Source organism: Callospermophilus lateralis, chromosome 5, assembly GCF_048772815.1.
Source record: "Callospermophilus lateralis isolate mCalLat2 chromosome 5, mCalLat2.hap1, whole genome shotgun sequence".
Lineage (NCBI taxonomy): Eukaryota > Metazoa > Chordata > Mammalia > Rodentia > Sciuridae > Callospermophilus > Callospermophilus lateralis.
Genome location: NC_135309.1, coordinates 14,660,813 through 14,674,736, shown reverse-complemented (window position 1 = coordinate 14,674,736; position 13,924 = coordinate 14,660,813). Strand labels below are relative to the sequence as shown.

At 59.0% G+C, this 13,924-nt stretch overlaps 1 protein-coding gene across 1 annotated transcript in view; it reads left to right on the top strand.

Annotated features, from left to right (window-relative positions):
• The first annotated feature begins 3,340 nt into the window (after positions 1–3,340).
• The window catches only part of Ergic1 (endoplasmic reticulum-golgi intermediate compartment 1), a 77,492-nt gene continuing 66,908 nt past the window's right edge, over positions 3,341–13,924 (top strand). Inside the window, exon 1 of the mRNA XM_076856337.2 lies at positions 3,341–3,457. Within this exon, the coding sequence (XP_076712452.1) occupies positions 3,438–3,457 (20 nt within the window). The 5' untranslated portion in view covers positions 3,341–3,437. The remainder of the gene's footprint in view (positions 3,458–13,924) is intronic.

Sequence of the window (13,924 nt, the reverse complement as noted above, 5' to 3'; positions counted from 1 at the left end):
ATTTTTAATCTCTCTTCATCAGGACCATGGCTGAGCCAGCCCCACCCATGAACCACAAACCAATCTCCCACCACAGAAAAATCAATCTGGCCCAGGTATTCCCCTGCCAAAGACAACCTTCAGTGACATTTGGGTGGAAAGGAATGAGCCTGTGGATTCAGGAAACTCTGCATCATAGGACATTCTTTTATTTTTTTATTGGTTCATTCAGCAAACATTTAATTGGCACCTACTATGCGCCAGGCACGACGCATGCACCTCATCCTCTTGACGGGCATTCTAGGCACAGTACTGACAAAGTCTGGCTGCACTGCCAATCACTCCAAGCTTAGGGGCTTAAAACAGCAAACAGGAACCCAAACCCAGCTGAGCTGGACGCCTCCTCTGGGTCAGAACGTCTCAGAGGCTGCAGTCAGGCACGCTGTCCACCGGCCACCCCGGGGCCCACTGGGGTTCAAGGATCGTCTCCAGGCTCATTTGAAGGTAGCTGTGGGGGCTTGGAAGATCCACCGTGGGCTCACTCAGGTGGCTTCCCCAAGACAGCGGTCTGCTCTTGGGCCACTGATCCTGGAGACAGTGAGGGACAGTGTCCTGGACAGAGGTCACAGCCTTGCAGCCTCCTTCTGGAAACAGCCTGCCCATGCCCCTGCCATACTCTGCTCATTAGAAGCCAGTCAGTAAGTCCAGCCTCCACTCTCAGGGAGGAGTCCTGCTAGGGTACAAATGCCAGGAGGTGGGGTCACCGGGTGTCTCAGAGGCCACCTGCTGCAGGGAGCATTCTCCTCTTCATTTCTCGCCCAGATGCCCAGTGGTTGGCAACCTATCTGCTCACCAGCTCGAGAGTTTCCTGACTCTAAGTCCCCAAGTCAGTTGGGGGTGAGATAAAGGAAGGTAGGAAGAAAATGCCGGTAGAAAGAAATGTGACCAGTGACCCACGACCTAGTGGCTTGACACGAGCATTTCTCTTGTCATTCCATGGGTCTGGAGCCCAGAGCAGCTGGCTGGGTGGTTCTGACTCAGGGTCCCCCGGAGGCTGTGGCTAAGCTGTGGGCCCCATCACCCACAAGGTCCCTGGCAGGGCCCGGGAGCCTCGCCACGTAGACCCCTGTGACAGCCAAGTTCAGGCATGCTCAGGACAGGGCGTTGGGCTGCCCCAGAACAAAGAAGCCAAAGAGCTCCACAGGAGGCTCAGTGTCTTTTGAGACCTAGGAGTCATACCCTGTCACCTCTGCAGCATCCTGCAGGTTGGTTCACAGGTCAGCCCTCTTCATTGTGGGAAGCGATGACACAAGGGCTTGGGAGTGCCAGGGGATGAGGACACTGGATGCTCTGAGGACCTCCGGCCACCACAGGGCCCCACGGGATTGATAGTCCTGCAGTTCAGCTCTTATTAAATTCACCCCCCCTTCCCCCCAAAAAAAAGATCCGCGTCCCTGCCTGCTTCCGTGCACACACCACACACCGTCCCCTCCAGGCTCCACCTCCCGCCATCTCCTGGGAGCGTGGACTATCTGGGATTGACAGCTTGGTCTGCTTCTGGACCTCAAGGGTCCCCGCAGAGACCCTTGTGGGTGGGCCCCCTGGTGGCCCCTGTTCTGGGGAAAGACCTGTCCCTTCAACATGCATTGCTCTGTCCCCTCCACAACAGGCTCCGGTTGGATGCTGGGCTACGATGGCCAGCAAACAGACCCTGCCTCCCTCTGCAGCGTCCACTCAAGGTGGGGAGTTGGGTACTAACCAGTTAGTAACAATCTAATCACACATTGTGCCAAGTTCTCCCAAGGAAACCCTTGGCACACCATGGTTGTATAACAGGGGACTGACCTGTTTCACGCATAGTAATTGAGCAGTCAGGTAATTAACTGGGCTGGAAGGCTGTGAGCACTGGGTTCAGGCATGAGGGTCCAAAACCCCAAAGCAACAGGGGCTTAAACAGGGAGATTCTCACTTCTCTCTTGTGTAAAAGCCTGGGTAGGTATCTGAGGACAGGGATGGCACCCAGCTTCTGTTGCCCTGTGACACCCAAGTACCTCGTCTGTGATCCACATTTGGAAAAGGGAGGACACAAGGTCAAATGTCACCTGCACAGAATGTCCCTCTACACAGGGACAGCTGCAGCTGTCCTCTGCACGGAGCCACTGCTTAGGCACTTGTCCCATAGGCTGAGCTGCAAAGGCCCTCTCATCCCTATGAGGACGGATTGAAGACAGTGACCCATCGGCTCCCACTGGTCACCTTAGGATACCTGATTAGAATGGTGCCCAGTTTCCTCCACGGTTACTTCAGAAAAACCTAAGTACAACACTGTGCACTTTGGTTATTCTGGAGATTCAACCTCCGGCCAGAGTCCTGGGCAGTGAGTCCTCGGTGGTGGGCTCCTGGTAAACAGGGACATGGCAACTCACCTCCCTGTCTCCCTCCTGCAGCACTTTTCTTGTACCCTGCCTCCACCGCCTTGGTGTCCCTGACTGCCACCTAACAGCCCAGCTCTTGGGGCACCAGCTCCCACCTCCCACCTGGATTTTTCTCATGGTACCACCTGGAGGAAAGGCCAGCGCCAGAACCCCGGGAGAGGTCAGAGGTCAGAATGGGCTTCCATGGCCGGCCTGTGTCTGTCCCACTGCCATCCCCTCAGCCCCACAATCACTCTGCCCTTCTGTGACAATGTGCATTGCCACCTTAGGCCAAGCCACAGAGCTGACCGTCTGCCCCTGGCAGCCCTGCAAGTCCTGGATGGCCTGGCACTCTGCAAATACCCGGTGGGGCAATGAGAAGCGGAAGACCACCTGGCCAACCGCCTAGCTTGGGGAGGAGCCAGTCTCCCAAATGTTCTCACTTGATCCCCAAGAAACCCCCTCTCCGGGTGAACAGGTGTCATCAGCTGCTTTGTGCAAATGTGGAAGGGGAGATCAGAGACAGTGATTATCCCAGAGAGGCACAGCAGGGTAGGCAGTGGGTCCACTTTACCCATCTCAGACCTCCTGCCTTCCCCTAATACCAGGCCCTCACCTGGAGCTGGGCACTTGCACGGACCAAACGGGGACCCTTCCCATTTAATTCACAGCTCAAAGAAGTTGTTTTGCAAATGCAAAGATCAGGGCCCCGGACGGGCAGAGCCATTTGCTGCAGGCCACCCGGAGGAACGAGGAGGAAGAACCAGCGGAGGCTCAAAGGGACAGGTGCGGGATTCCCGGGGTTCCCCTCCGCTGTGGTCCTCGATCCCTGCCCCGCCTGCACCAGGCTCACCGAGCGGAAGGGGCGGTGGCGGCGGCGGCGGCCAATGGGTTGCGCGGAGCGTCACTTCCCGCGGCCGCAGCGGCGGCGGGGGCGGGGCGCCGGCGGGGGCGGGGCGGCCAGGAGGCGGCGGCACGGGCTGGACCCACGCGGCGCGCGGCCCGCCCGGCCTGCAGCGCTCCCTCCCCGGCAGCGGCGGCACGATGCCCTTTGACTTCAGGAGGTGAGTGGGGCGGCGCGGCCCCTGGGACCCCCCCCCCCCGGGACCCTCCGCGGCGCTCTGCGGCCGCGCACGTTCCCGCCCTGCGCGCCGAAGCAGCCCCCGCGCGGTGCACGCCTTGGCAGGCCCCGGGACCCCCGCCCTGCAGCGAGCCGGCCGGAGGTGCGGAGGCCCCGCGGGCAGCCCGCCGGCCCACCCTCCCACCGACCGCAGAGCCCCTTCCCCAGCCGCCCGCACCCCTTGCATTCCCTCCCCCAACCCCCAGATGGGAACCCGCGAGCATCCCCTCCTCCCTCTCCCGGCCTCCTTTAGCGGACCCCACCCTAGGTGACAGGTGGGGTCAGGGCACCTCGCGTGGGCCCTTGGGATCCGCAGCTGCTTGCAGCCTCAGCCAGCCCCGCAGCAGCGGGAGAGGGCTGGATTTCCAGAGCCCGAGGCACCCCCAGGCAGGGCAGATCAGGAGGCCTGTCCAGATGAAGGCCTGTCCCCACCCCCACCCCGTCCCAGCCCAGTCCCTGTGCCTCGGGGTTGGGGGCACTACGGGAAGGGAAGGAGGCCTGGCAGGCTTGGAAAGGGCTCTGCAGAGGGGCCAGCAGGGTCTGGCCTTGGCTTTCTGCAGTCACAACAATGGGCCCTTTGTGGGGTCCAGCTGCCTCGCAGGCCCCTGTCGTGCTGGACCAGGCATTCTGGAAGTCTGCCCGCAACCGGGTCTCTACCACACGTTCCCTTGAGGTGTGGAGCTCCAGGGGATGCCCTTGGCCAAGGCCGGGAAAATAGCAGGGCTTTTTAGGAGGAGCTGGATTAGCATCCTGGCCTGCTGCCCACACTGAGCAGCGGGGGGTGTATTCCAAAAATCAGGGGCAAGGGCTCTAGGTTGGGACCTCCCCTCACAGCTCAGCCACCTGACCCCAGCAAGTGTCTGAACCCTCTCAGCTTCTGGTTTCACCACTTGCAAATTGGGTCTAAAAATAAGGTCCCCACCTGTGAGGCCTGGGTTCAGGAGAGGGCTGAACAGCTGCGCGGCTCACCGCTTTGAAGTAGGGCATTAGTGCAGGAGGGGCTTCTCTGTGCCAGCCTGTGCTGCCCGCATCAGGAAGAGTCAAGCACAGGTGAAGTAGTACAGTGACAGTCGCCCGGAAGGGAAGGTCCTAGCCTGCTGTCAACCATGGCATGGGAGCATGCTGGGGTGTAGGTTTGGAGAGGACCATCATCCTTGAACCTCTTGACTAGCTGACGTGGTTTTCCTGCTCAACATGGGCACCGAGGCCACCTGGCAAACATTTGCCAGCTTCCTGCTCTTTCTGGGCAGCCCTGAGGCTGGCACTGAGGTCCCCGATACAAATGCAGGCAGACTCAGGGCACTTTGAACAAAGAACGCCCCACTGATGGAATTCAGGGCAGTCCTCATGCTGACAGATGAGGCCACAAGAGTCGTTTGCACACCCACTCCTAGTTCCAGTCGCCTCCCTTTTGCCTCGACTGACGAGATTCCTGCCCCCTCGTTTGTCAAGTGATTTTGAGCTTGTTGGACTGCGGCAGAAATCGCTTCCTCTGGTCACTTAATCCTTTCACTCTGCACCCCCATAGTACAGAGGAGGAAGTAGAGGCTGAGGGGCTTACCCTAGGCTTCCTGGGTGCTGCAGGGAAGGGAGGGCCTGGATCCTGGTTGGAAGTTTGGGGGACAGGAAGGGTGGAATAAGGATACCAAGTGAGCCAGTGCTAGCCTTTGGCCTTGGAGGCGCTTGCTGTCACCAGCATTGGTGTTTAAGGGGGACTGGTGCAGCCCTCTGGCAGCTGCCCAGAGCTCCGTGGGCATGCCTCTGGCCCTGAGCGCCCTGGGGCCCACCGCAGCATGGTTGAGGGTGGATTCCACACTTAGTGGCTGCACGTTGGAGGACGGGCCCTGTGCACCCAGCCGACCTGCGCTTTTTAAGACCTCTTAACCAAAGGGTCCAGGATTCGGGTGCTGAGGAAGGTCCCCTGTCCCCACGCACCTTCCTCCTATTCAGTGTTTGCTTATCAAGTATTCACTGAGTGCCTGCACTGTGCTCAGCCCTCTGCCACGTGCCCCACCGTGGGGAGGCCTGTGGCAGGTGGCCCAGCCTGCTCAGTGGCCCCAGAGGAGGAGGGAGGAGGGCTAATGGGGCCTGAGGACTGGAGGTGCCAGCTAGCGTGCAAGGACCATCCAGCGTTGCACAGGCAGATTTGAGGCCCATCCCCGTGCCACCTGGGAGAGGGGGCTAATCTTCACTTTAGATCAAAGGAGAAGGAGACTCCTGGGGTGGGAGCTCTTTGTCCTGGGCAGCGGGAGAGGCAGTGGCTGGGCCTTGACATGGGCTTCACAGCCTTATCTGGGTAGAAGAGGAGACCCGGAGGCTCCCACCACCCAGCTGGAGGAGGGGCGGAGGGGCGTGCTCTGCCATGACTCCCCAGCCCCAGTTCAAGGCCAGGGGCAAACTGGCTTCCTGGTGCACTTCCTGGTGCTCTTCCTGTAGCAGGAGAAGAAACAGAAACCTTGAGCTTGCCACGCTCCTCTCTCCTGCCCTTAGGACCTTGTGCACCTTACGGAGCTCCAGGGAAAGGACAGGGTCCAGGCCAGGCCCCGGGGAAGTCGGGCACAGGGTGCCGCAGGGTGCAGCCGGAGCTTCCAGCTGCCGCGATGGTTCTTGGTGTCGTTTCATTTAAACACCTTTCACCCAGCACCCCGTCATTTGCTTAATTATGAGGCTTATTCTTTTCCTTCCCGTTACTCCGTGGGCACCCGAGGGCAAGGATTTGTATCTGCTTTATTCAGGCCATGTCCAGCACCCAGGACGGTGCTTGGGCCAAGCCACTGTGATTGCTGCAGCTTCTTGCTGGGCACTGGGCGGTTGGCAGCTAGCAATGGGCAGGTCTACGTCCTTCTTCCTTCCTCCCCTAGGGATGGAACCCAGTGCCTGCCCCTACCTGACCCCAGCCCCTTCCCTTTCAGCATTGTTTTTGGGTGAGGGAGGGGGTGGGCCCAGAGGAGGGACCCTGGACCTGAGGTGGTGTCTTGTGTTTGCTTTGCCTCTGCCCACGGGTCCCCTGATAGCTGGGCACGTACTTGTGGAACTGGCCTTGTGACCTAGATCCGTGGGTGTTGTCCCTAGTTCCGGCTGGCCCAGGACCAGAGGCACCTGCCAGCTCTGCTGCTGAGCCTGGGAGGTGGGGGGAGAGAACAGCACATGGCGTCCCCATGCCCCAAGCCAGTGGAGCCTGAACCCTCTCTCAGGAAGGAGGCACGGGTGGCTAACGCCCCATCAAAGCCCAAGTTCAAACCCCAAGACCTGGGGGCTGCTGCTGCCCCACCTGACCCGCGCCCTGCCCTGGGACAATGGACTTACCTCTTGGAGCTTTGTTTCTCCCCTTCAAGGAGATGAGAGTTGTAGGGACAGGTGGGACACCTCAGCACTGTAGGGACAGCCACATAATTTGTGGGGCCCAGTGCTGCCCCTCTGGAAAAGTATTAGGAATTTCAAGATGGTGGCCGCGGAGCATTCAGCCAAGTGTGCGGCAAGCGTGGGACCCTGTGTGACAACAGGGGCCACAGCCTGTGGGGCTGGCCCTGTGCGGTCCCTTGGGTCACTTCTCACTCTGGCCTTCCAAGTGGTCTCTGCCCTCTGGGAGACCCCAGACCTCTTCAGGACCCAGCGGGAGCTCTCCAAGGTGGAGGAATACTTTCCCATCCTGGTGCTGGCCCTCAGGTCTGGACCCCGTGCACCCCGCAGCCTGTGTGCAAGGCCCTGCAGACCGCGGCTGCAGGGACTGTGAGCACAGTTAACCCCGAGCAGAGTGACAACAGGGAGGCCTGCATGCCCAGCGAGCCTCGTCCCAGAGGAGCTCCCAGGAGCGACCACAGCACACGCTTCACAGCCGTGTGCAAAAATGGAGGCCTGCCTAAAACCCAGAGCGGAGGGAATGTGGGAGCCCGTGTGTTGTGTTTATTGAGCACTTACTAGCTCAGCACGGCTGGAAGAAGCTGGCAGGGGTCCATTCACTTTGACCCCGGCAGCTCTCCAAGGCAGCACTACACTGTTCCTCGACACACAGGGCCTGCTGAGGTGGCAGAGGGCAGGAGCAGGGCCCATCAGCCAGCGGTGGCCCATTGCCGCCTTATAGGCTTCTTTTCCATTCACTAAATTGAGAGCGAGCCGGAGCTCCTTCTAACTGGATTCCTTGGCTTCCCCTTGGCTGACCCCGTCCAGTAGGGCTCCTCACAAAGCTTAGAGCTTTCAGTCTTTTTCTTGTTTTTCTTTCTATTTTTAAAACTGGTTTCATGCAGTCTGACCCCTGATTCTGGAATCAGCGTTTTCAAAAGCCCTCACACCAGCTGATGGCGTCACTCTTGAAGGCCAGGTCTGCATGCTGTCCACGGGGCCATGTCCACCTGCCCCTCTGGGCTTGGCGTGTAGGGGAGTCGCTCCCCCAGGCCTTTGGATCCCCGGCTCTGATCTCCTGGTGGCTGTGACCATTCTTTAGCAGGCAGTGGCCTTGCATTCCCCGGCTGAGTTCCTTTCTGACCCCCGCAGTTGCTGGGCGGTTTCTACAGACCCAGGAGAGCCAGGCAGGGCGTAGGAGGGCCCTGGGGTGAGGCTGAGCTGGTACCTCTAAATGGTGCGCTTGAACCCCACTGTCATCGGGATCCTTGGAGAAGATGTAAAAATCCCCAAACTCAAGCTGTACCCCAGGACCAGTGGTCCGGACCCCAGGGTGGGGCCTGGGTACTTTTGAAAGCCCCTTTGTGATTCCAGCGCTCTGTTAGCATCCTCTATCTTCCAAGAGGTCCCAGGCCAACAGCTCCAGCATTGCCCGGGAGCTCTTGAACCTGCATAATCTCAGCGCCCACCTGCATCAGAAGCGCGTGTTAGCACAAGTCCTGGCTCTGGGAGAGGGTGACACGCGGAGTCCTGCCTGTGCACACCACTGTCAGGCTGCCTCACTCAGGGCTCCCAGGCATCCGGCTCGGAGGACCCAGGGTCTCTTGGTTCAGCCCAGTTTTGCCTGATGAGTCCTTGGAGGCGCCCTGCTGTTGCTAGAGTGCCTAGAACCCGGTTTGGGAAACACAGCCCTAATTGTCCTTTAGGAGTGGTAATTAGCCTAATTGTCTGTTGCAGCTTTAACATTTAGGCCTATTAACCTAATTACCTTGGCTGTGTGAGGGCAGAAACCTCCCACGCTCCACATAAAAAATCCTGGCCCAAGGGAGAGGCAGGAGGGACTCCTCCCGCACTCCGTAGGAGCTCCGCAGGATGCTCCTCTGTGCCCTCTGAGCAGGCACGCTGAGTCCTGTTCACACCCAGGGAAATCGGCCCTCAGAAACTCTGGGTGTCAGCTGTGTGCTCACCTGACCCCGGCACCCGGGAGGCTGCGGTAGGAGGATCACCCAAGCCAGGAGGTCGAGAGCAGCCCGGGTGACATAGTGAGACCCCAGCTCAAAAAGTAAAAGGGAAACGAAATGCTGGGTCTCCTGTCTGGTGCAGCAAGGGACCCCCTGGGGACCTGGCACACCTAACAGTGCCATCTCTGGTCCTTGTCACCAGCCCCCTCCTGGAGCCTGCCCTGCAGTGCAGCTGCTCAGGAAGCGAGATGCATTGGAACTGGACCGAGTCTGCTGTGTTCCAGTGGTGGGCCCCCTGGACGAAGGGCGGCTGCAGTTAGGGTCGCAGCTCATCCATGTGCCCGGACACGTGGCTGCTGGGTTCCCAGCTGCCCCTGCAACACGAGCTCCCTTCCTCGTGCTCTGGTCTGGGCGGCAGGGTCCCTGGAGGAGGGGGCAGCGCTACCTTGTTGCTCTTGCCTGTGGTTCTTGAGCTTACGAGCCCTGTGCTGAGTGTCCCGCCGGGCACCTCGCTGGACTGAAGTCACGCTGGCCTTATGCGTGATGTGAGACTGTTAGGACTTTATTTTATTTTTGCTTAATTTTTTAAGTTAGCATATAATAAACTTGGCTCTTTTTTTGGTGCACACTTTGAAATGTTAGACATGTTTATCATGTAATCACCAGCCGCAGCCGGTACACACCAGCCCCGGGCCCCCAGACCCCTCAGGCCTCCTCTCCAGTCACACTGTGTTAATTCAGTTTTTGGAAGTGTAGCCAGAACTCTTGAGGTCTGCTGTCTTAACAGACTCCAGTGCACGATGCAATGGGGTCGATCACAGGTAGTGCCACCCCTCAGATCTCTAGGGACATGCTTGTCCCACAGGCCTGAAACCTCGTATCCGTGGAACATCTCCCAGCGTCCCTCTCCCCCTGCCCCTGTGACCTCATTCCTTTTGTCTGCCTGTTTTGGAAGCCTCATGTCTCAGAATCAGATAGTATTTGGCCTTCTGTGCCTGACTCATTTCACTTAGTATGCTCCTGGTTCATCTGTCTCACTGCAAACGACAGGATTCCCTTCCTTTTTCCAGGCTGAGTAGTATTCCAGCACGTGTGTATGCCTGTATTCACTTGTTGAGGTTGATTCCTCATCTTGCTCTGTCAGTGGGCTGCAGTGAGCATGGGGTGCGACATCTCTTTGAGATCCTGATTTCAGTCCTTTGGAGAGGGCCCTGTCATGGGGTTGCTGAATCCTGTGGTAGTCCACTTGTGGGTTTTCCAGTGACCTCCAAAGTGTCCTCTGCGGTGGCTGCTCTGTATTCCCCTCCCACCAGCAGAGCGTAAGGGAGCCCTTTCCCCACATCCCCCCAACACTCGTCATGCTTCCTGGTACAGCTGACCCAGCCCGCGTGGGCTGAGTCCCAGGGACTGGCATTTATTTCCCTGGCGATAAGCAATTGAGCATCTGATAAACCGGTGGCCGCTCGTCTCTGAAGACATGTCTGTCCCTGTCCTCTGGGTTTCTCATGGGCTCCTGTGTTCTCTTGCTGTTGACCTGAAGGACCCCTCGTGTAGTTTGGACGTGAGCCCCTGTTGGACATGTGGTTTGCAGGTGTCTGCCCTCCCCGCGGGCTGCCCGCTCACTCCTGTGGCTTTAGTTTTAAAGTAAGAAGCTGGTCCAGGGCTGGGAACGGCCAGGCCAGCAAGGGCTGGTGGCTCCCCTCAGTGCCTCCTGCCTGGTTGCTGCCCTGACTGGCCAGTTGCTGGCTGTCACCGCTCTCACACCAGAAGGCACAGAATTTAGCCACAGTCTCCCTCGAGAACTTGGGGGCCCGGTGCTGCCCAGCCTGCTTTGATGTTTCCTGGTTCCAGGTCACACTCAGTGTGTGCAGAGAGAGCCTCCAGATCTTCAGGGGGACGTGCTGCACGGTGGTCCACCCTGTCCACCTTCCAGAAGGTTCCCCACTGTAAATCCCGCAACTGGGAATACGGCCAGGCCGCCCTGGGAACGGCCCTGTGTGCTGGCCTGACAGGTCTCTGAATCTGCGTACCTGCCTCGCTGTTCTCCGCCCGGGGGCCCTGGACGAGAGACTGTCCACAAGCCTTGGCCTGCCTTACCTGCAAATTGGGGTGTTCGTACTGTCCCTGCAGGACTTTGGGGAGGATGGGACCAGCTCCTGTGGCCTATGAGATGCGCTGCCTGGAAGGAGGGAGCGTGTGTCCCCCCCCCCCCCCCCCCCCCCCCCCCGTCTTGCCTGCAGCACAAGCCCATGGTCCTCGCAGCGCCCCTGACCCCAGCCGCCGGTCATCTGGAGACCTCTGGGAAAGCCTGGCCCCTGGTTTGCAGAGAGGCTCGCATGAGCACACTTCGTGATTAGGCCTGAAGTGGACTCTGCTTCCTTGGTAGCACCCACAGGGACACAGACGCCAGACCTCAGTGAGCGGTCGGAGCAGGCGCAGGCCCTGGCCAGTGGCCGCGATGCCCCAGCAGGAAGCAGGGCCCCGTGCGGCCCTGATGAAGACCTCATGACGTGTGGAGGTGCTTGGCGCCGACTCCGGTTTTATTTCTGTGCAGCACCACAGTCACCAGCCTTTCCAAGGGTCGCCAATGGCTGCAGTGTGCAGGCCCCATGTGTGTGGTGCATGACCAGCTGTGCTCGCTGGGCGGATGGACAGAGCTCTGGGCCAAGCCCTGGACTCTCGGGAGGTGGCCTGGTGGGCGCAGACCTGTAGCAGGACAGAGGCAGCCTCGGGGCCCTGTCCCACCCTGGGCCTGGCCTGGCCTAAGGGGCTCACTCCTCCAGGCCCGTCTGCTGGGATGGCACTGCTGCCTTTACCATTGCTCCTGCCTCCCTGGGCAGGCCTAGGGCTGGCGGAAGTCCCTCCTGAGGGACACGCCCTTCTGCAGGACCTGTCATGCCTCCTGCTCCCAGGGTGTCCCCGTCAGGAACCTCCTGCGGAGGCGCTGGTAACACCGGGGGTGCCCACGTAGCTAGCTGTTACCAAGGGCCAGGCTTGGACTCCTTCACGCACCCTCGAGGCAGGATGCCGGGGTACAGAGAGGACAGGACTCGGCAGAGTCACACAAACAGGTGACACAGCTTTGACTGGCACGCTATGACATCAGAGCTGGCCTTCCTGACCACAGCTTCAGCCCCTAGGGGTAGGTTCACACTGGCATTTTCTCGGGGACATCCCATGGACACCGACGTCATCCCGTCCGCCTGGTTGTGTTTGTCGTTGTTGCCATGGGAGCCTGGGGCCTCTGGGTAATGGGAGGAGGCCGCCGGTGGCCATTTCCCATTGCGCAGCTGCCAGGAAGGAAGTTCCCGGGAGCCCAAGGAGCGTCTGTGGTTAGTGCTACCACCTCCTGTGGAGGAAGCCCTGGCCGGTCCCCAGAGCCCCAGCTGCAGGCCAGACACGGGCTGGGTGAGGGTCGGCTGCCCCCTGACCGTGTTCACTGAAGCTCTGCCGCCAGGCGTGGCCTGGACACTGGGGTCAGCACTGACCAGGCCAGGCCTGCCCCCACCTCGCAGGCCGGGTGCATCTCATTTTTCCAAACTAAGGGAATTTTTAATTCAGAAATGATTTTAAGTGTATGAAAAGTTGTGTTGCCACGTACCCCGTGTCCTATGTCCCCACGGTCCATGCCTCACGTTGCCGTGACGTGTTCATCCAGCTGAGAAGCTGACCTGCGGCTCCTGTTCTCCCTCCTCTCCCTGTAAACCGACCCTCCTGGAGGGAAGGAGACCACACAGTCCCTGTGTGACATCACATGACTTAACATGAGCAGGACCCAGGGCAGGGGCAGCTTGGCTGCCTCCAGGCCTCGCAGCTTATGGCAATGTGGGGTCGGGCTTGTGGGGCGCAAGGCAGTCTGTGGCCACAGACACAGACCTGCGGGATAGGAGGTGGCATCCGTGCCTGGAGTGGGCGTGGCAGTCGGCACCCACCCTGCGGTCCTTCTACTGCACCCTGCACCTTTTGTAAGCAGAGCTGATGACAAGGGCCCAGCACCCACGTCACACGGGAAACCTGGAAGGGAATACTTCACCCAGCACTATAGTGTTTTAGGAGTGGAGACTCCAGATTCCAAGTCTTTTTAAAAAAAAAAAAAATTGTATCGTGTATATTTAAGATGTACAGCGTGATGTTTTTAAGACACACACGTAGTAAAATGGTTATTGTAGTGAAACATCATCATCTCACACAGTTACTAGATTTGTCTATTTTCCAGGGCTGTTACAAAGCATCTGAGGCTGGGTAACTTATAAATAAAAGAGGTTTATTTAGCTCACAGTTTCCAGGCTGAGAGTTCAGATGGCATTGCGCTGGCTCTGTATGAGTGCCCCTGGCTGCCTCACTTTGTGGCCAATGGCATCTTGTGCAAGAGGCAGAGATCAAACAGGGAAAACAGACAACATGGAGAGATTGGTGGATGGGAGGGGCTTTTATAACAACCCTCCCTGGGAACTAACTAGTCCCAGGAGAACTACCTTAACCTCTCTTGAGAGTGGCACTGGTAGTGACCTCCTTCCTGGCCACACCTGTTAAGGGTTCCAGCACTTCGTGTTGCCAAAGCTGGGACCCAGCTTCCCTCACGTGAACCTTGGGGACCAGCCCCCTGCGAGTCCCAATCAGCCCATGCCTCGCTCCTCAGGGTAAGAGCCGCTGTGAGGGACACGTGGCATGGGCCCTGAACACGCACACGTCACCACCCGTGGTCCCTCGTCTCCAGTGGGTCCACTTGGATATCTGTGTCCTTTGACCTCCTCCTGCCTCTTTCCTGTTTCCTCCTGCACCTGATCCTGGGGACCATTTTTACTCCCTGTGTCTTTGACCTTTTTAGTAGAAAACAGAGTGCCTGGGAGAGGTCACAGTGCGAGGTTGTCCTCTGGGTGTCTAGCCTTCCCCCCGGCGCGTGTCCTCTGGGCCCATGGCTTGTGGCACTGTCTCTTTGTGTCTGCACCTACTTCCGTGTCCACTTGGCCCTTGATGGACACTCACAGAGTTTGCATAACTTGGCACCTTGGCCAGGTGTGGCTTTGTGTCCTCTGAGTGTGTGCCCAGAGAGATGGCTGCCCGCAGGGCGCTGGGCACCCCCCTCGCTGCTTTCCCCACGGTGGGCCCGT